The sequence below is a fragment of the Meleagris gallopavo genome, chromosome 1, assembly GCF_000146605.3.
Source record: "Meleagris gallopavo isolate NT-WF06-2002-E0010 breed Aviagen turkey brand Nicholas breeding stock chromosome 1, Turkey_5.1, whole genome shotgun sequence".
Lineage (NCBI taxonomy): Eukaryota > Metazoa > Chordata > Aves > Galliformes > Phasianidae > Meleagris > Meleagris gallopavo.
Window position 1 is genome coordinate 45,389,868 of NC_015011.2, and position 23,293 is coordinate 45,413,160.

General features: G+C 34.3%; 1 protein-coding gene across 1 annotated transcript in view; it reads right to left on the bottom strand.

Annotated features, from left to right (window-relative positions):
- Positions 1-23,293, bottom strand: part of ANKS1B (ankyrin repeat and sterile alpha motif domain containing 1B) — a 407,884-nt gene that overhangs the window by 342,197 nt on the left and 42,394 nt on the right. The window contains exons 3-6 of the mRNA XM_031552160.1: positions 21,640-21,796; positions 13,265-13,561; positions 6,280-6,355; positions 3,961-4,062 (exon numbers count right to left, since the gene is read on the bottom strand). Coding sequence (XP_031408020.1) covers positions 3,961-4,062; positions 6,280-6,355; positions 13,265-13,561; positions 21,640-21,796 — 632 coding nt within the window. The remainder of the gene's footprint in view (positions 1-3,960; positions 4,063-6,279; positions 6,356-13,264; positions 13,562-21,639; positions 21,797-23,293) is intronic.

Here is a 23,293-nt window from a genome sequence, read left to right on the forward strand (position 1 = left end):
TTTTTCATAATAGCAAGAATTCTGTTTCCAGAAATAGTAAAAGAGCAAGATTCTAACAGAAAACACACTGGGCTGGGGAAAAGGGTTGAAAGATGGTATAGTGTGCACCTGCGTCACGTTCACATGTGCTGAAACTAAAACACAGCTGGTCGGTTTAATTTTAGGCCTACTAGCCTTGGCAACATCCCTTTCATCTTCAATGGCTAATTATAAAGCTTTAAGCGCCAATACTGTTAACTGCTTCAGCACTGAATGCTGTTGTTTCCTTACATCCAAGAAATGAATGTGCTAATTCTCCAATCTTTGAGCATATAATGTCAAAACAACTAATTCTTCATTACCATGTAAAGTATCTATACTGTAATAAGTATTTTTAACTAAGCTCAATTCAGTTCAGACCTGAGCCAGACACAGAAAATGATGAAACATGTATGAAAGACATAGAATTAAAATTTAACTGTCATTCTAATCTGTCTGTAATTAACAGGTAATAAAAAAAAAGTTCAGGTAATGTATAGTTTAGTTATTTGGTTTTGGGTTGCTCTTGAAAGGGGTTTCATTATTTATTTGCCATTTATTAGATAACGAAACAAACTCTCCAGGAAAATGGAAGGCTTTTCAAGCACCATTTTTTTTTCTTCTGCGGGAACTTCAATTACAGTTTTGTCAGGATGGTTGAACAGATTTAATATTGCTACTTCCACGAACTGTTTCTACGGATGTAAATTAATTTCTTCTTTTAGAGAACTTTTTTCCATTCAAAGAAATTTCTCATCAATTTCTTTAAAACTACTCATAATTCTCCATGAACACTTTTCTTACAATTTTGCTACACCTCTGTATATAGCACTGAACACTATCTATCAATCTCACCAGTAATACTGGTCACATTACTTCCTGGTTTGTTTCATCAGTCTGTATCTATGCATCATTCAGCCTCTGAATTAAATTTTGAAAGCTAATATCTTGTAGCAGGAATATAACATAATGCTGTATGTTAATACTATAAACTGTACAGTGACACTTTAAGACTTAACTTGGATTTCTAGGTTTCATAATAATATCAAGGGGAAAATGGTAGAAATTAGTAAAAATGCCAGAAGATAAAATCTTACTTTCACCTGCCAACAAGGTGAAAGAATCAATTCAATACATTATATTGACATAGAATCATATAATCATACATACAGAAAATAAAATAGAAAGAAACAAAATTCAGCAAGTAATTGTCTGACACCATTCATTTCATCTCTTTTTCCTTTTATTCTACATGAAGGACATATGTAAACTTGCCTAGATAATCATTGGAACACAGGAAGTTTAGCAGGAATGTATTTGGAAGCCCCTACTCTACCTCAGCATTTGCCCTTTCTTTGCATGGAATTCATTATCCACTGAAGTTGAACTCAATTAGAGTACATTAAGGTTTCTCAAATTCCCAATGCTTCGCTGATTTTTTCATTTACAGTGAAATAAATGCCCATATTTCAATGAAAAATATACTCAACTAGCTTTTTGGAGACAGGGTAGATCTGCTGTATCATCATCAGTGCTAGTACTGAATCCTGCCATTCTTGTTCTTGATTTTTCAACTTCATCTCAAAGTTCAAACTTTATCACGGATGGTTAAAGGTTTAGTAAACCCTTTGCTGATGAAAAAGAATCTCAGTAAGCTCTACAAAAGGGGCTTGTTCAGTTTTCTCAAGTTTCAAAATGACATTTTTATAAACATTTTTCATTCTTCCACGTCACTTCTGATTATAAGGCAGACCAAGCAAAAATAAATAGCTGTTTGTTATAAGTCATACTACTACAAGCTCAAAGTATTAGTAGCCTTCTTCATATTTTCAAGGCACACGTGAAAAAGATATTGTGTCAAAGCACAAAGAAGCTTTCAAGTTGATAGATTTCTTCTTTTTGTGATAAAAACTAGGAGCAGGTACTGACCTACAAAAATGACAAAACCTTGAGATGGGCTTGGGTGTGGATATTACTATTTGACACAGAGCAAGGGTACTTTAAGAAATTGTTGATTGGTGGGGTTGAGACTATCAAACTGTATCAAATTTAGAGCTCTCTTCTGCTGATTCCTCTCCACTTTTTGATGAACAGTTCTGCCATTTCCCTGGAATAAAACTAACTCTGGGACCTATATCATATAAGAGGCAGGTTCATTAAAGCAAATAGACATATTTATATAATTACAACACTGATTTATATTATTTTAAATACTGTTACATATATGTAATAAACTATATAGGTCACTCTGAATGCAATCCCTCCAATTTATTTCCATGGAAACTAGAACGCACACAAAGAGAACAGTAACACTATTTGATAGTACAAATTCTCAGCTACTAAACACTACTTTTGAACACAGTCACCACCATTAGCTATGCATTTTCACCAGCAATGAACACGAACCTGCACGTCACACTACTAAAAATCTGCACCAGAAAAGATGACCAACAGTTCCACAGTTGTTCTGATGGTGTTGCTGTAACACACCACCCACCACCTCATTATGCTCATATCCACTATTTGGTCTCCATAAACATTCAGCAAACATAGATTTATGTCAGTGGGTGCCATTTCCTCTGCGTGGAGGAATTCAATGACACACCTTTGCTTCATACCCACGTCCACATCAGATGCCATTCTGTCAGACTGCCCCTCTGTTGCCATCTGTCACACAGCAACAAAATGTAATGGCATGTTGGTGGGAAGGTTTAACCTCTACCATGGGCTGACATAATAAAATGGGAGACATTACTTTTGGAGCAGCCCTTGCATATTATTAGTTAATAAACTGAATCAGATCAACTTGCACTCTACTGTAAACAAGGAATAAGGAAGAGAACTGTATAGCTGGAAGTACTTAAGGAGGAAAAGAAAATGGGACAAAAGGAAAAAGAAAATAGGAAGGAGGGAAAGGAGTTAGACAACCCTTTTCAGTAACAGTGAGCTCTAAATTCAGTTCATCTATAGCATGAATCAGTACCTTAAAAGAATATCTCCTCCCCACCTTGCAAAATCTTAATTATACTTGTGGAAACTTTCTTTCTTTTGTACCACCATCTCCCTCACTGGAAAAGTTTGTTGAAGCTAGCTAGGCAGTGTGTAAAGAAAAGAAAACCTGAAGAAAGCATGCCGTCTGGCCACATTATCATTTTCCCTAGGAGATGTTCTTACGATATGCAGATATGCAGATACGATGGAGACTGATGCATGAGCTAGTACACTCTTAGCATCCGTAGTAAACTGATTAAAATGGCTCAAAGACAACAAGAATCAGTACAAGTGTAGATGCACTGCTGATACCTGCCGTCATCACCTTAGTCAAATACAGCTAAAGAAAGACTATTCTGAAAATGAAGATAAGAATTCCATGCAAGACAAAATATATGTGTAGCACTAGTTATTATGTATTAGCTCATGGCTAACTGTTAAAAATTGAGTTTCATGAGTTTTATATCATGAAACTGAAGAAAGACAATAAACACATGCAAAAAAAAAATTGTTTCTGCCATAATGACAAGTTACTGCCTGTTGTGTTGTTTTTTTTTTAATTTTAAAGAAAACGAGAAAGGTTTTGCCATAAAAGGTTTTGAAAGTTTGTCATCATTCTTCAGTTACATTTGTTATTTATGAATGAATCAAGCCTTTCAATTCTATTTTACCATCGCAATTGAATAGAAGTGCAGTGAAACATTATTTTCCGATGCAGAATGTACAAAAAGTAACTGCAAGTGACACACCATACTAATGTCTACTGTCAGAAAAAGGAAGGATATTCAACCAATTAATTTTGTCCAACTAGCAAACAAGAATTTTCTTTTCAATTCAAAAAAGAACTCTTGTTGTGTAATGAAATATTTTCAGTGTAGAGTTGCAATATTAAGTCTTATGCCTCCATATTATTCTGATTTGTTCCTACAGATGTAACTGAATATGACTTACCTTGAAGCAGAGCAGCAATTTGGAGTGATTGTTGAGAGGGATGCTCTTTAAGAATATCTAAAACTGTTCTACCCAAACTGTCTTTTATGTTGGTATCAACTCCTGAAAAAGAAAATGATTTCTGGTGAAAATTTTAACCCAAAGTACATCTAAGTGTGGCATATCAGACTCAGTTATCTGACAAATCAAATGCAAGCAGTTAAACAAGTGTAGTAGATTATCAGCTGTGCTACAGTTGAAGTACAACATCCATTTCAGTTTAAAGCATGAGTAGCCTAAAAATCACCTGCTGACATGAATTGGTTTTATGTTTCTCTTGCTCCTGGTGATATAAAGTAAGCTTCTTAAACCAAATTTGAGAATATTTATAACAGACTGTTACTATGAAACAGACATCCTAAAAACAATTCTTTACAAAATCAAGAAATTTTACAGAATCAATTTTATATTTTAATAAATTTTATAAAACTAAGATTGTTTTTCCTGCCTGGATTCTAACTCTTCCCAGTCTGCTGTAATTCACCAGGGATTTTCTACTGCATAGTATGAGTGTTGGGAGAAACACAGAAATAGTTATTTTTGTTGTTTTGTAGTTCCTGGAAGGACTGAAATATCCATGTGTGGTATAAGGGCTGTATGCAAAGTAAGAACATTTCCTCACAGACTGTTAAACAAGTAATTGGCTTGAATTACGAACATAAGCATCAGTATGTAAGTTTGAGGCTTATCTTAGATAGGTTTCTGAGAATGTGGTGTAGATGATGCTGCATGAATCCTCCACTTTGTTTTGTCTTTAGGAATGTTTGCCTGATAGAGTAAGAATGAAATTTTTTACTTTAGATATACTTTCATAAGAAGAAGAAGGATGAAAGATCCTAACAAATGGAATGAGATTCTTCTCAGAAAACTATATAGAGGAAATCAGAAGCAGCAGGATTTATGAAGATATTGAGGAAGCATGAAGGGATTGATTTCTCTACTCAACAGAAAAGACTGCAGCTCTTGCTGTTTCCTGACCTGATCGAATGTTTCCTAATTTATTTATGAGAAAGAGACATTTGTTTTCTCAATGAAAATAAAATCAAGATATTGCTGAGCTATCGAAGCTGATTTTCAGAGTCCAGAGACATCAACTTACACTTCTCCTTTACAATAGCTGTTCATAATATCTGAGTCTTCTTTGAAGCAGAATTAAAGAAAAGGAGATTGCTAGATGAAAAGGGATCAGGTAGAAAGCATTGCCAGAAGGTGTTGAAGGAGTTAATAGCGAATGTTCTACTCTGCTACCTTGTAAAATTATATAGTTGTAGAGGCTATAACATGTACTATTCCAAAAGAGGTATTATTTATCTGTGGTATAAAGCTTCCCTTTTTCTGAGATATTCTCCATTCCTTCCTCTTTTGTGTGAATTAATATAAAAAGACTGCCTTTTTGAGGGCAGGTGCAGATTGGTTTTTGCCTTTTTTTTCAGTTATCCAAACAGAAAAACATCTTGGAAAAACTTTTTTTTCCAAACATAGATCTCAGATCAGGTAGATATGCACTAGCTGGGATTCAGTAAAAGAGCTCTGAGCATGGCATTTCTTCTTTTGCATTGCATAACCCCGCAAGCACTGACAATAAAAATCAGTAAGATCCCTCACTACAACAGAAGTTCATGCATCTCAGAAGAGTTGTCTGTGAATATTCACATTTTATTGGTCTTCTCATTTATCTGGGAACACAGTTGTCTAAATGATCAATTTAACTCAAATAAGAGTTAAAGTATATGGAATCCCCAATGTAGTAACTGTCATCCCAGAAGGATGACAAACTTCCTTCACAGTGGTTATAGAACAGGTAAGAGAGCAAAGCCAACAGACATTTTAGGTCCACTCCGATACTACACTCAGTCGACTACACTGCTGTATAATCTTCAAGTCATGTAGACCACTACAAGCTCCAATAAATGGAACAGAAAAAAAAGAAATACAGCAGTAACATCTTTTATTTCCTAGCTAAATCTAAATATACTTGGCTGCCTTTCAGAGTAAATTAAAAAAATTATGTAGTCATTTTATTTTCAGAACACTCAGAATACAGTGGCATACTCTAAGTCATGTAAGGAATTTCTTTGTCTTAGTAAAAACATTGATTTTCTTCCCGTTGTGTATATTATCTTCTTATTCTAAAGGAACATTAGCTCAGTGAGAAGTCATGTAATTAGATACATAAAGGCTGAGAAATAAAGCAGTAATTTGTATAAACAAGATTTAAGGATGTAAACACCAGGTTAGGAATATTAAGAGTATTTGGTGTTTCCTGTAAGTTAAATTTACCTGTTTCAAGCAAAATGCGTGCCACTTCCACCTTTCCAAACAGGGCTGCTTCATGTAGTGCACTCCCTTTTTCTGTCTAGAAGAACAAAAATATTTTGACAATTAAAATACAAAGCTAAAATACCAAGGAATCTTTTTGAAAACAATACATTTAGGAATAAAGTATCTATTTTTCCCTCTATTTTATCTACATGTAAAAAATATTGAATGGGCAAGAAAAAATACTATCCTAAGATAATTTTTTATTCAAAATGACAATGTAAATTCTGTCAGTTCTACCATAAACGCTAATAACTAGATAAGGAAATATAATAGGGATATTATAAATTTGTGAAACAAATGAAACTACACTTATCCAAAATTTCTAAACTCTTATTACAAGCAGTGAAAATCTAGTTAATACATTCAGTGGAACATAGCTGTTCAGCAGAGACAATTTACACGTACATAGCTACAATTAAGTACTTTAATCTGTAACTGGATTATGCCCTTGATTGTCAATTCAGTTGTATGGTAGAACTACCCTGGGATATCCCACCTGGCCTCCAGTTGATGTTCCAGTCGATGCTCCCATTTAATGTGCATCATATCTGCTCCATGCAGATGTCTGTGGTAACTTATGACATCTCCAACAGTATTAGATGTCTGTTTAGATCATTTGAATCCTGCCTTAGGTAACTGTGAACCTGATTTTGCGGAATTCTCTTACACAAAATTATTTGTGAACGGAAATTTTGTTCAAATAAAATTCACATTTCTGAAAAGAAACTAAACAAATTATCTTTCCTACTATTTATATTCCTGGCTGTTACTCAAGAATCTGTAGCATTAGCTATAGATTGAGAATAGCATTAACAATAGCTAACATACTATTAGATCGCACTGAATCTCCAGCTCGTCTATTTTTTCAGAGAGAAAAGTAGATTTTGAGTGTTTTTGAATCACGATCAACTGTTAAAGGTTTGGCTGGTTGTATTATTTGGTTTTGTTACATTTCTATCCAAACACATCCATGCCATTTTTGCTGTGATGGAAAGACTTCGAAGACTAAAGGTATTTTAACTCTGAAACAAAATAGTAGTCCATTATTTATTAGCTGTATCAGAATGCAGTGTTACAGAGATGCAAAGACAGGATATTTAGAAGTAATCAGTAATCTTGAAGTTTCATGTGACTGCAGAATAAGCATGTTTGAACAATTGCACCTGAAAACAATTTCGATGCCCTTAATAGGAACACTCAACTTTTTATCTTTCTTCATACTTGGTGCATTGATGCACAAAGCAGAGTATGAAAAACATTATATAGTACGTCAGGTATAACAGTAAGATGGAGAGAAAAATGAAGTAAATAAGAGAATATACATATGAAATACATCCTCAAAACAATTTTTGATCTTTCAAACTTCAAAAAATCCAAATGGATATTCACAGACTTATTCTGAACAAGAAAATTAAGTATTCAGTTTTATTTAGAAACAGTTTCAAAATACTTTACTTAAAAGTATCTAGAGAAGTTTTCCATTAACTGACAAACCTTAACACCAGATGAACCTACAATGACATAGTGCAACCACAAAGGTAAATGCAGAGTGCAAGTTGCAGCTCAGAAATAACCGGGCGTGGAAACAGTTCTCATAAAAGGCATTGAAATCTAAAGGCCTGATTACTGAAAAACACATGAGCAATCTCACAAAATGCTTTGACACAGCATATTGTTCTCTCTCTTCAGAGTTTATGTTGGTATGGCATTTCCCTTAGATTGGCTACTTGCTGACATTAATAAACCTCAAGACTATTGATTGGATCTAGTACTGTTAACACAGAGTTCACTGTCAGTACAAGCTCTCCTGGAGCCACCAGATAGAGTACTGTTAGGGATCACTAAGATTATCAAGAGACTGGAGCATCTCTCTTGTGATGAAAAGCTAGGAGAGGTGGAACTGTTCAGCCTAGAGAAGAGAAGACTCAGGGGAATTCTTATGAATGTCTATATATACCTGACAAAAAGTATTTTAACTCTGAAACAAAACGTTAGGAGATACCTGAGGGAAGAGTGGAAAGAAGACAGCGTCAGGCTCTTCCCATTGGTGCCCAGTGCAAGGACAAGAGGCAACAAGCATAAACTGAAATATAGGAGATTCTGTTTGAACATAGGGAACTCTTTATTATGAGGTTGACTTAGCTCTGTCACGGGTTTCCCTGAAAGGCTGTGGAATCTTCCTTCTTTAAGCTATTCTAAAGCTGGCTGATCGTGGTCATGGGCAACCTGCTCTGGGTTCTTGCTTGAGCACTGTACCAGATGAACTCCAGAGATTCCTTCCAATCTCAGCCATTCTGCAATTCTGTAATTACACTGATGCATATGCCAGTAATGCAGTTCACAGAGGTTCGGTTCTACAGATGATGAAGTGCCGATGCGGAAAACAGATGTACCTTGGCTGAAAATGCAGAGGTATTTCTGTATTAAAAATAATAAGAAATATTTTTCGGTGGAGAAAGTCAACACACTTTAGTGATAACATCTATCTTGAATCCATTGCACTGGGGTGATTTGAGACTGAGAAGAATTAGTGCTCCTGTATGCCAAATCAATAGACTTGAGGACAAGGAAGCAGACTGATCCTTAGACTCATTCCTCAGCTAAGAGGTGGAAAAGATCCTGCTGTAGTCAGAACTGGCAGCAGCCTTTTCTATTGATCAAAAGTCCCCAAATCTGAGAGACTGGAGGAAAGGCAAGTAACAGTTGGCCAAAGCATGTATCTTGTAAGAACTAAAATGAAGATTAACATAAGAGGAAATTTCTTTTTGAGGGTTAAACAAGCAACATGAGAGTTGAAAGATTTATTGTTCTCTAACCATGAACCAAAGCTCTGTTATACATAGATGCAGTAGAGAAACTAAACCGCTTACAAATTTAATTCATAAAATTGGGAGAAAAATACAAAGCCAAGTGACTCTTTTTTCATTTTGCACTTTCTTGGGGTATTCCATGGTGGTATTTCCTGTAATATCAAAACACAATCCTGAAACACTTTGCAAGTATTCTGGCACTGCATGAGTTACAGGGCAGTCTTTGCTTTACAACTCCAAGCTATCAGACACTGCTAATTAATGCCATTTTCCAGAAAAGAGGTATAGATTACAAGCAATCTACTGGAATAAGGAATTTGAAATGCACCCTATATAAGCAGTGGACTGAGCTGTCCACTGCAGAGGTGATTTTCTAAACCAGAAGAGAAATATTACCAATAAATTTAAAAAAAAAATCATTCTGGAACATGAAGATATACATGAAGTATATTTGTAAGATGTGTAATCCTGCATGAGATGTTACAAAAATGAATGCTGACGCAAATCCTAAAAGCTCTAGGCAGGATTTCATGGTAATAGAGAATACCTAATGAGTGAATCAGATCCTTCTTGACCCAAAAAAAAACTGTCCAGAAGGCAGAAATGTTCTTATTACCAGAGCACTCCGTTACCAAAGTTCATTTTAACACAAAGAAAAGGCTGATCCTCAGGATGGACAGGGCCAACACGACTGGCAGAATAATTACATATCCCTTTGTCACTGTCCAGGTGGAATACAACTTGAAGAGAGAAATTAGTTTTTTTTTCCAGTAGCAGTAGAGCACATTACACAAATTGAAAGTATTAAAATGTAGGCAAATAATTTATCTACTGTTACATGAGATGCACTAGGGATTTTAAGTATAGATCTTTTTCTCTTATAATGGTGTACGTATGTGCTAATGCATTCTTGTTGTCTATATTACAGCAAGTAAACTTAAAATTTGTAAACAGTATTCTCTGCTTCACTTCATGAAGTTTTCATTGCCTTAGATCATATAACTTGAAATCTAACTATCTGGAAATTCTTCTACACTGACCCTTGATGCATGAAATATATTTTCATGATTCCAGTGAACTAAAGTCTGCATGAGTTTACGCCAATGTATTACATATTGATTTCCTGTCTTAAGTTTTCTGTGACAAAACAGTCTCTGCCCCAAGTAGTTTATAGCTAAATACGGGCACAGTGTCACAGCTGGGCATACCAAACAAGAAAGGATAGAAGGACATTTTGAGTAGGAACAACAGTATATACAGATCAACTTGGTGTACAATTTGCAAACTCATGTAAAGCATCAAGGGTTTTATTATAATTTTTGTTTGTTTTTTAATTATGTAAATATGCACTAGCATGTAATTAGGTCACTTGTTTAGTGCTTATTCATCAGCAGTTTACTATAGGCTTGATATGAGTCTCAGGGATGCTCTGAATCACGGAGTGGTAGCTTTGCAAATTGATTCATGGAATACCCTCCACACATAGTAACAGCAAAAAAGGCCACAGCTCTTTGCAGAAGAACTTCAGTGATAAGCAATGGAGACTGCTGTCATTTCTGGGTCAGACAAGGAAGGCAAACATGGGTAAATAAAAGTGGGATAGGCAGAGAGGGACAAGGTGTGAAAGTATTTACAGTCATAAAATTACTACTTACACGAAACATACTGAACTATGCAGTATCTTATTTTACAGAGGGCCCAAAATCTATCACTCACCAAAACCTGTGTATTTTTCACGTTTCAATTAAAATGAAAACTTCAAAGCATAAAGCGATGAAGCAGATTTCTATTGCCCACTTCTAAATAATTTCAGATAGAAAGATATTGGGTAGACCTGGGAAATGAATAAAACGTGTGATTAATTCAATCAAAAATTAAATGCTGTCTATTATTAGTCCAAATATTTGCCATGACTAAAAGTGCTCAGGGAGAGAAAGATAAGATGGCTAATGTAAGCTTCCCATTTAAACAAATAAATATTTACATTTACAGAGTGATAGCAGATAGGCTATTTCTATAATTGTCTCTCTACATTCTGGTACCTCTTTACTGCTGATAAGCTGAATGTATTTAATGTGCACAATTTTATTTACCACTCGAGATTATACTTTGTATATTATTCTTTCTCAATCATTGATGCAGAGCAATTTAATGAATATTAAAACAGCTGAGTTCAGTTTTAAGTAACATGCTGATACTGTTTGCTCTGCTCATTTTAATGAGCTGCCAGAAATCATCAACAAAGAAGTTTTCGGAGGTTACAGAAGTTAATGATATGCGCAGAACCAACTTGCCAATACACTAAGATGCAGAATGAAAGAAACATAGATGGAGAAAATTGATATATTTTCTAAAAAAATGAATAAATTATACTCCCTTATGGCAAGTAGGTCAAACACAAAAGAAACAAGATTCTCCAGTGCAAAAATTAAAATAAAAATACCCCTGACTAAAAATAACAGAGAAAAATTGGAATATAACTTAAACAAATTAGGAATGTCACCATAAATAATTAAATAAAAAAAAATCCCAGGATTCAGTAAAAAAAAGCTGGTATAACTGTAGATAGAAATGGCTTAGAAGAATTCACAGTAGTGCTAAAATTATCTAGATTATGTAAGAGGAAGACACTTCTCATAAAAGCACTGTACAATATTCAACCCTCTTGTAACCATTGCTTTGTAAGCTGCCACGAGAGAGACTAATTTTTTTCAATTATTATATTTATTAAGCATCAATTCAGGCATCACTACAATTTCCTTTTGCCTTCTTCCCCATTCATTTTGTCTCACATAGAGAATAATTTATACACCCACAAAACTATATTGAGGAATTCGATTATGTGTAGTTTTTGCATTAAACTCTTGTATTAAGATGTAGTGATAATAAAGGTCAGCTGAAACAAAAAAAGCTGCTTCTTTTAGCCTTTTCAAGTGTATCATTTTCTAAAGAAAATTAAAAATAAATTTAATAAAGTCCTAGATGTAAGCATAATGGTAGGCAAATACACAAGTAAGCAAAGCACCAAAAAAGTGCTTTAGTTTGAAGCAACTAACAATGTAAACATTCAATATAGTAACACTAATGAAAGTAGCAAAATAATTTTATCACATTTTCATTTTGAAGACATTTGTGAATATCCATCTTCAGCCTTAAGCTATGTTAATATTTTCTGTTTTGTTTGTTGTCATCTGTTTTCATTTATGTATTTACTTATCTTTTAATTATCACTTTCTTTTCCTTAAAAGCTGAAAAAGTGCCTTGATATAAAGTTCAGGAGTAGCAAAAGTACAATCTTAGTGTACAAAGGTTTCAGGTTAAATATGCTTGAAGCTTAAAATGGCTATAAACTTAGCCAAAGTTTAGGTAAAGGTCACAAGAATTATTAGATTGCCTATTCATAAAGAATGCCAGGATGTGGCTCTAAAATAGATGCAATTATATTTATATGATTGTTTTAATTTGAACATAGATAGAAAGCAAAAGCCACCTTAATTCAAAGGATATGATTCAGACTCAGACCTTGTCTGTGTTCTCATGTATGCCACTTCTATTTAAAGTTTCCCCTTTAACACCATTATTTTGAATTGTGTACTGAACAGATAGTATACTGGACTCAACAGCTGAAAGAGAGCACTGACTTCAATTTTCTTTTACATTTATACAACAAAGTATTTAGAAAAAATGTTATCACTTACTGGACTTGTTTTAGAATGGGTTAGCCCTGGGAAAACGAGTTCTCATTCAAACATTACTTCAGGTTACCATGACCAATTACACTAAGAGTCACAGATTTTGCAAGCCAGCTTTGTATCATTAAAGCCAACAGTGTAATACATATATTTGTTTATATAAATGATACAGTTTTGAGTATCTAAATTTGTATGCCTCAAGGCAACGTTAAAATATACACTCAGCTTTGGAAATAAGGATTTTTCTTGAGAACATATAATTGGTTTGTAAAAACTAAATCAGTATTATATATTATCCTGTAGCATTTATTACAGAAAATGCAAGTGTATATATATTAAAAAAATGAATTATGTTCTAAAGATAAAGATTAATAAAGATAACAAGAAAGTAAATAAAGATAGGAAGAAAGGAGGAAAGGAAGAAAGAATTTGTGCACTAACTTGGCAGCTGACATCCATTCCAGCCTCCAGAAGCACCTGCACAACAGCTTTGTGGCCATTTCGTGCAGCAAGATGCAAAGGCGTGTGTTTTCTTGTATTACAGTTCATCAGGTTTGGATATGCTTTTATGATCATTTTTACAACACGCAGACGTCCATAAAGTGCTGCCAGATCCAGAGGTGTTTCTAATTTGTTGTTCCTTATTGTAGGGTCTGTTAGCTCTTCCAACAGAACAGCAACTACTTCTGAATGACCGTACTGAGCTGCACAATGCAATGCTGTTTCATTTTCATTGTTCTGTTAAAAAAGAAGTTTGTGTTTAGTCACACAATGGAACTGCTCTGCTTGTATAAATTGCTTCCGTGAGATAACTACCTAGGCAGGGTTTGCAATACAATGTATGGTAATACATGCTAAATGCTTCAGAATGACTCCAGTAAAATTTTACGAATAATACATAAATACATCAGCCTTGTGGGTCTCAAGCAGATTTGATCCCCGTGTCTGCATTGTTACCAATACATTTTTAACATGTCCTAAAATATATGTTGCTCATGAAGATATGCCAAAATCTGTAACCCTTCTTAATTCAACTGTTCCCGAAACCACAGCTGAGTCCTTCATTTAGAAATACTCTGACACTTAAGTCTCTCCTCTCAGTACAGTTGTTTTTAAGCCATCAAAGTTTTCTATTACAGTTCTGAAAATACAGAGTAAAACTGCACAATGAAAGTGTATCAGGTACACACTACCTTCACATAGCACTAAAAAAGTTAGCATCAAGACAATAATCAAAACTCCGAAGAAGGTAAAATAGCTAGTATAGATATTAGGAAGACTTTTTCTATCACATTATGAGGCATATGAGTATTTGTATCCTATGGATTGTATATTTTTTTGCTTTATAAACAACCCCATCCCAAGTTTTTTTCCCCAAACTATTTAATAATCTTAATAATAAATAAATATTGAGAATAAGCAGTATATTCTTTAATTGCTTTCTTCCACTTCTGTCTGTATGCTTGCAATACAAAACAGATGAATAACTTTAGGCAGACAGGAAGGAAATAATTTATAGAGCTCTCTGAATTCTGTATGCCATCTATATTATTAATATATCTTACGTTGTCTCTGTGAAGACTTAAAATAGTCTAGACGCTATAAACTATGCACATTGACTGCTTCTCCTGATAGATGATTTATAAAATTTTGTGACAGTTGAAAATGTTGTAAAAGCCATCACACCATATAAAGAACTACATATTTAATGCAAAGTCAAAAAAAGATACTAAGGAAGTATAAAAATGTTGTTCTGAAGAAAGCAGAAGAGTTAGGTCTGAACATACAGACTGTATATTTAAAGGAAACAACTGATAAAAGTTCTGGAGACAGACAGGAGAAAGTAGAAAAAAAAAAGATTTGTCTTTTGAAAGACAAAAAATATGAGAGCATCAAAAAAATGAGGGTTTTTAAACAAACCTTTTAAACCTTTAAAACTTTTAAACAGATGCTAGCTAGGATGGTAAAATCCCTGTATAGTACTACCTAGAAAATATTGTTTCTGATAACAGTGTTCTTAATTTTATAATCAAGAACTAAACATCCTGTTTTATTTTAACATTACTGTTGTTTTCATCTCATCTTGATTTAAAATGACTCAGATGAACCCAAGAGAGAGAAAACGTAGATCAATACATTCTGATAAATTAATACTGCAGACAAGCTCTTGAGGTAAATGCACCACCACACAAGTTGAGGATGCCTATAACTGGAATGCATTTCCTGCTATGTTGCAAGACAGAAGTTGGAAAGTAAGAACAAGGCAGAAAGTGAGAGGTAGAAAGGACTCGATGGCTAACAAGTATTTGAATGTGTGCTTTATTCAGACCCCCACACTGTCTTTCTTCTGTTACACCAACTGTAAATTTCGGTAAAAATATCTACAATTGCAGCACCACGTGGTTATGTTTTGCCTAAGATTGGGGAAGAATTTTTTTAGTACAGTGATATACCCTCAAATCATAGGCATAGTTTATTATTTATTTATTTGTAGAATTTTTTTATTTGTATTATATTTGTAGTTATTTATTTATTTGTAGAATTCATTAGAAACTATTTATAAAAGCACAGATTTTCAACATTTCATAGACAGAAATGTATAGATCAACAGATAATCGCACATAAAATGGCCAATTATTGTAATTTCTGCCAGCAGTTACTGCACTTACATATTCAATGGAAATGGTTTCACAGAGAAATTAGATGTATAGCTTAATTCACACTCCGAATTTTTACAGTAATTTGCAGAATAAATGGAGTAAATCTATTAGTGCTTAAACTAGGTATCAGTTTTAAGAGGAGAAATAAATAAAATAGTTGGACTTGGACAATTCCTTCTCCCTGTAGAACTACCGTGTTTCTTTACTTTTCTCTTTAAATCTACAAATTGATGCAGAGATCCTGAAATGCTTTACTGCATGCTGCTCACATGCATTTCTACTTTTCCCTTCTCAGTGCTGTTTAAGCCTCTGCATTGTAATCCCTAATGAACATGTTCTAACAAATAGCTTTATGAAAATATGAACTCTGAAAAAATGGCATCTATATTTTTCTCATATAGATAAGAATTGTTAGAGAACACTTGCATTTGGATAGTAAGATTTTCAAAAATATAATCTTAGAAGTTATCAGCAAAAGTCTTGTTGCAAGTTATTCATTGTGAGTCAAAACCAAGTGAAATGACCTTCCATTGAAGTTTGGCCTTACCACGTGTAAATAAAGTTTAGAAGTATTTCTTAAATTTTTAATAGTTAATAGTTGATTCCTTTGAATGAAAGTTTCTTCAAATTTGTTGTTGCAATCAAACCAAATCAAATTTCCTCTGCACTATTATTTTAAAATTCAGGAGTATAATAGTTGTGAAAGAAATTCCATAATTCATCTGCATATTCTGTAAATAAAGCAGGGGGGAAAATCAAAGGCAGACAAGGAACAATTATTTTTCAGGCTATTTTGGAACCGATTTTGTACTTCTAGAAGTCGCTACTATTAAGATAAGAATATAATGCCAATGCTTCATTTTGACAATTTGGCTAAGTCAGTAAATACGTTAAATATCTAAATATTATTAATACATCCTGAACTCTTTTCCTTCACATCTCAGAAGACACGTCAAACAGCATTATGGAAATGTGTGTTGTTTATGACGATCGTGAATTGATGCACTGAAAAATTTCATGGCACATTAAATATATAAATGTAAGTGAAATGTCTAATGTGTAGAAAGAGTCAAATTCACAAAACAGAAGAACACCAAGAGTTTCAGAAACGTTCATATTTTTTCTTGTAATTCTTTTGCTATTCATATTCTCTGAATATATATTAAAATATATATTGAATGTTATATTTCTTCTTAAGATGATTCATCTTTCTGCGTGAGACTGTGTGCTCATTTTCTTCTCACATACACTGAACACTTCATACTGAGATATACGTGTCTGTTATTTATATAACTTCTCTGTATAATAGGATTTCTAATCAGTTATATGATTTTCTACTGATGACTGTGTGCTACCTGCACAACTTTCTATAAACAAACATGTAAGTAATTTGGGTCTTAACAGCATACATTTTTATTACATTTGGTATTCATTTACTAACAAATTTTGATCTCTTACTACTTACTTGATCTTTGTTCACTTCATAATTTATGTATTTTCAAGTCTTCATCAATAGAGTTTAAACTTTTTTTTTTTCATTCATCTATGTTTTGTAATTTAAAACTTACGTCAGCTATGTTTTACATACGTCAACTCAGATTGCTCTAAACAGCGATATGATTATTCTTCCCATAACCATTTTCTGTATATCTATGTTCCCCACCTGCATGAAATAATTGTTGCTTAACTGCTGTACCCTTTAATTTTTAATTTTTTTTTTTAACTTTATGTAATGAGAACAGTAGGGGGCATTCAGAGCTTTAGATGCTGGATATGATCTTACGATGTTAGTTAACTGCATTGTAAATGACTGGAAAGCATTTCAGTTAATTTATAGTATACCACATTAAAACTATTAGTTCATGTAATATACATTTAGGTATCATAAGCTTCTAATTTACTTCTCTCTTTTATTCAATCTCACTTACGTAAGTGTTTAGAAACATTTATTTCACATACAATTTTAATAATAAATGAAGAATGAAGATGTATTACAAATTTGTTGCAACAGCTTTTTTCAAAATGAACAAATTTATTTCCTCAGCTGAAAGCATATGAATTCTTAGTGTGATCTTCAGAAAAACAAAAAACAGAAAAAGTCTGATTTGAATATATTATTTGTTGTGGTGAAAAAGTATCAGAAACAAACAAACAAACAAAACACCTCGACTATTCATGTCTCCAGTATTCAGGAGAAAAATGAAAGCAGGAGAGAAAGAAGGAAAATGAAGCAGAGAAAGAGACAGAGTAGCCCAGGATCTCTGACAAATTGTAGCTTCAGTTTCACAGATCTAAGAACTGCTGTGGTTACTATGAGAAGCCACATGCCTTATTGACCCTATTAGCAAGTAAGCAAAAGTTATAGAAACCACAGGCTCATTAAGAATGCAAAATACAACTACCCAAATGAGGATGCCACTGCGGTGTTACTTGAGGATATGTGGGCGGAGTTGGTTTCCCTTCATTCTATGAAGTGGATAATATCTCCTTCAAAGAGTGCTCATTTAGCATACTAGGTGCCAGAAAAGTGGTCCCCTACTAAAGCTAGCCACTGTCTAGAACAGAACAGGACATTTACTAAGTCAGGACAACTGTGTATGTGTGAGTTTAACTTCAGGGTTAAATATGATTGAGATTCTCGTAAGACTCTTAGGAACCAATATTTCATATGAGGATTGCTTACACATTTTTATTTATTAAATTTTTGGGTAAAATGCATAAACATCAGAGGACCTTTTTCCGAGTGGATTATAGAATTAGACATCATTCTATGATTCTATATCTCTGCTTACTTGCTCCAGCAATCAAATCAGACAGACAGAGTAGCACAGCTAGTCAAGCTCAAGAATATTCTAGAAATTTGGACATGTGTGGGATTGGGTTGCGTGTGGAATTAGGTTTGAATTTTCCAATCTCTCTCCCTAGTTCATAAATAGCTTCCCAGTTTCTGCTAGTAGAGTGTAAGGAATTTCTTGAAGTAAAGGAGCAGCATGTAACCAAGAAGTTACTCTTCTTTATTTTACCATAGAAATAAAATGTAAGAAAACTGTATCACTGATAAAAAGTAATCCTGTAATTCACCTGGATTCATCCTCCATGCAACACCTGATAGGAATGACAAAGTTACAGAAACTCCAAAACTGCAAATCAGTGCACAGAATGACAAGTTTTGTTCCTCGTATTTTTTCTTGGATGAGCCCAGATTTCACAGCATTTCCCAGAATTCTTGATATCAGTGAATTTTATTATTTTATTTTATTTTCCTTTATTTCTTTCACTAATACTTGATATTCAAGTCATAGTTGTTCTGTCGATTGCAATTGCTTAGTGTTCAATACTAAATATCAAACATATAATTCAAGAGATGGCATCTCACAGTGATGAAGTGTTTGCAGTCTACAGTTTCTTGTTTTTTTTTCAGTTTGCTTTCCTGTCGCACTAATGGAGACAGTGCAGATGCCTGTCATCTGCCAGGTTGTACCTTGCCATTTATGTCTAACCCATGGCCTACAAGGGGCTAGTAGGCCTGGCACGGCCTGACCTCTAGCCATCATGGCAGCAGTTGTGCCCACTGAACGGCCTGGCCCAGCCCTGGGGGTGCACGCATTTCTCAGCAACAACAAACATTGGTGTGCAATTGGCACTGTCTGGTCTGAGACCAGGACAAGGGGAGGGCATAGTGCAGTGCTAACTAAAGTTATGGCAAGTAATTGCATGTATTTTACTACACTGGCTAAACGTAGTCTTGTCAACGGCAAAAAAAATGCAGCTGTGCTTTCTGTTTTGAGAAGAGGACTCAAAATTGACCCCAAAAAATCAACTTTTTGGTATATTTGCAACTCCATTCTCAGTCGATATAAATACATTATCTGCAAATTTTCAAATAGAATATATCAAATAGCAATCAGATATTGAACTCAAAAACTTCTCTTTACCAGACTTTTATAAGATCTCTCTTACCAGAGAGAAATAACCCTCATTTCACAATCATGTCTTATTCATGCTATTGCCTTGTGGCCATGTATATTTTTATCTATTGTCAAGGGTGAAGCACAGCAAAAATAAAATTTCATCACAAATCTTTGATGAGCACATAGAGAACTCACTAGGAATCTGAACCACTGCCATCAAACCAAACACTGATGCATTAGTTTCACAAAAACAAGGTCAAATATCTCATTACTTTATGTCTTTGATACTTTCTTTTTTATGTCTTAGTTACAAATATTAAAAAATTTCATAAAGTAAGTTTTGTTGATGATATACATTAACCGTGTTACATACAAGGCCTGCTCCAAAAGTAATGCCATTTTATTATGTTGGCCCATGACATCAGAGGTAGATGGTGGTGGTACGGCAGTAGAGGTTGCACTTTCCCACCATTACATTTTGTTGCTGTGTGACAGACAGCAGCAGAGGGGCAGTCTGACAGAACGGCATCTGACAAGGAAGTGGGTATGAAATGAAGGTGTGTCACTGAATTTTTCCATGCAGAAAAAATGATACCCACTGACATAAATCTACATTTGCTGAACATTTATGGAGACCAAACAATGGATGTGATCACAATGAGGCAGTGGGTGGTGCATTTCAGGAGTGGCAACACTAACGGGGTCACATTTGCTGGTGCAGATTTTAAGTAGCGTGGCATACATGCTCCTACTCATCTCTGGAGAAAAATGTATAGTTAATGGTGATAACCATGTTAAAAATAGCTTTTGTAGCTGAGAAATTGTACTATCAAGCAGTGTTATTTTCCTCTGTGTGGAAACAAATAGGAAGGCATTACTTTTGGAGTGGCTTATTTATTTCATATGTAGTTCAAGACAATTCCTCTTCACTCAGCGTGGCTCAGGAAAGCCAAAAGTTGGACACTGATTTTCTAGGATATCCTACCTGGTGCCCAGCAGCCACTTCATGGCATTTTCTCCCATTCCTTTCAGCCTCTGCAAATTTCTCAGCTATTGCAAGGCCTTAGAAGGTTGTGAATATCTGTGTTCAGGCAAATGAGTTCTGCCCTTACTTTTGGTCACTAGAGTAATCCTGTTGACTCTTCTGATAACATGGATAGATCTCCATGGAATATAATGATGAACATGCAGGCCAGATAAACACCAACATTTAGATCTGAATCTAAAGGAGCTGACTCCTAAAATTGCATTCCAGTAACCTTCTGATTACCCTTGCAAATACATGAATTATGATTACTACTCACATTTCATAGTCTACCTCCAGTCTTCAGGCAGTTCAGCTGATTATACAGGACATCAGATTTTCTATTTCTTAATACTAATCCTACAAATGTAACTTATATATAGATTGAAAACAGAAATTATGCCATATGTTTGACAACAGAAAGGTATTTATTTATCCTATCCTTACCAATGTTAATACTCTCCTTATTTTTACAAGGACTATGTTTTTTCTACTGTATCTGTCAGGCAAGCTAATCTGTTTTTTTTAGACAGGTGTGTGCATATACACGTGCACACATACAGTTCATGTGGTTTGTCACTTATCTCTGCATATCAGTTCATTTACAGTACACTCAACACACGATCATTATTAATTTTATACAATTTTTATCAGGAATATGATATCTAATAAAGTAAAAAAAGATACAAAGTTTATGTAAATTTACATTAACATTTACAATGCAATAGCTGGATTATGTCTTGATGTTATTTTTCAGAAAAGTAGATGGGTCAGATTGGATATTATAAAAACTTTCTTTTCTTAAAGAGTGATCAGGTGCTGGAATGGGCTGCCCAGGGAGGTGGTAGAGTCACTGTCCCTGGAGGTGTTCAAGAAATGTTTAGATGTTGCACTAAAGGACATGGTTTAGTGGGGAACCACTGGTGGGAGGTGGACGGTTGGACTAGATGATCTTGGAGGTCTTTTTCAACCTTGGCGATTCTATGATTCTGTGACAAGGATTTTTCACACTCATTAAAATCTAATATTTGTTAGGTCCATATCCAATCAGAAGAAAGATACCTTATATTAGAAGATCTTATTAGTCCTGGAGAAGAAAATACTGGTACAATGGAAAACAGATCTTTTTATTTTTTCCGATTTAACTATAAATATGAAAGATGTAAAGAGTATGTGCTGTCCTTTCCTCGTGATATACACAAGTATTATTAATCACTTTACCTGTTCATTCACTCTGGAGTGAGATGGCCCATGATGGATGAGAATCTTCACAATGTCTACATCTCCTCTCCAAGCAGCCAAGTGAATAGGAAAATAACCTTTATTATCTGCCACATTAGTTGATGCTTCATACTGAAGTAATTTGAGAACTATATCCCTGGAAAACAGGAGGTAAATCTAAAAATTGATGGGAAGCTTACTTTGCTACATTTTTATATAAGCATGCATATTAACAAAAAGAAAGAAAAAAAAAGAATGTTATTCAAGTGAAACGATTATAAAAATAAAGATCAATCATTTCTAAGCCTTAAATAGGTAGCAAAACACAGCTGAAATATGCAGCCTATGTTATGACTACAGATGAAGTCCTTCTCTACAAAGGAAGGTAGAAGGTAAGTCTCAATGCAATTGGTCTCCTAATCTTGATGGAATCTCATCTAATTGCTTATTGAGAAAAAAATATGGCAAAGAGGAGTGAGCACATCCAGGTCAAAAGAAACAGTCATTTCCCAAATAAGTCACCACACCTAAGTCTTGAGGGAGACTATAAGTTGAATTTTGTGTACTCCTGGCAAAATCAGAAAGCATGGAAACAATCACAAAAGAGTAAATCCACTACTGAAAGACTTGCTACATGAAAAGTTCCAGAAGGGACTACTCAGAGAGATTTTTTAGTGCAAATTAGGTTTGAAAGACTTTTCATGTCACAACGGTTTGTCTTTCAATAGGAAGTCTAATGAAGGCCAGAGCTACAAAGTGATTTGAAAGGCACACACTTAACAAAAAATAAAATAAAATTGAAATAAATGGGGGAAAAACAGATACACACACACACAAAAAAAACCCCAAAACAAAACAACAACAACAACAACAAACAACTGACGAAACAGAAAAAAAAACAACACTCCATAACTGAAATCTATAGATAACAACAATATACAGTAACTATTGGGAGAAGTAGTTCAAAATTTTCTTCAGATAGATAATGTATATAATGTATAATTGTTTTAAAGAAATGTAAATACAGTAAACACAAGATGAACTGTGCTGAAGTGTAGTTGACTGAATAGTGGACACCAACTTGGAATGAGGAAAGCTTAGATTTTAGTCCCCTGTCAATTTACAAAATAGTTCATAGGTCTCCTTCAACCTTTATGAACGCCCTGACCTTCCAAATTTTTCTAGTGTTGGTCTTTTTCAGTGCTTCACAGGAACTTCTCAGTTCTGTGGAAATAAGTTTGAGAGAGCAAAAAATTGAGTCCTTAGCCCAGTAAAATTACTGAGCTAAGTAAAATTACTTAGGGGAGATCAAAATTTGAATTCCTGCCCCAATTATGACTTAATTACCTACATAACTTCAATAGGAAAGAGAACTATCCCAGAGTAACCAATGAGGAAGGAATTCATCACATACAAGGAATAAGTAGGAACTTAAATGCTGGTGTCCAGCAAGTGCCCCAGCCATAAATAACTGGCTAGGTCATGGTGTCTTATGCTCTCACTTTTCATGAAAAACTTTTAAATCCCTCAAGTTCATCTTAGTGTAAAGTGTGAAAAACTAAAACCTCAAAAGTTTTCATTGCACAAGAATCTCTCCTGTGTATAAAGGATCCTGCCAAAAGATTGTACTCAATATTGGATTTGAATATCAAGT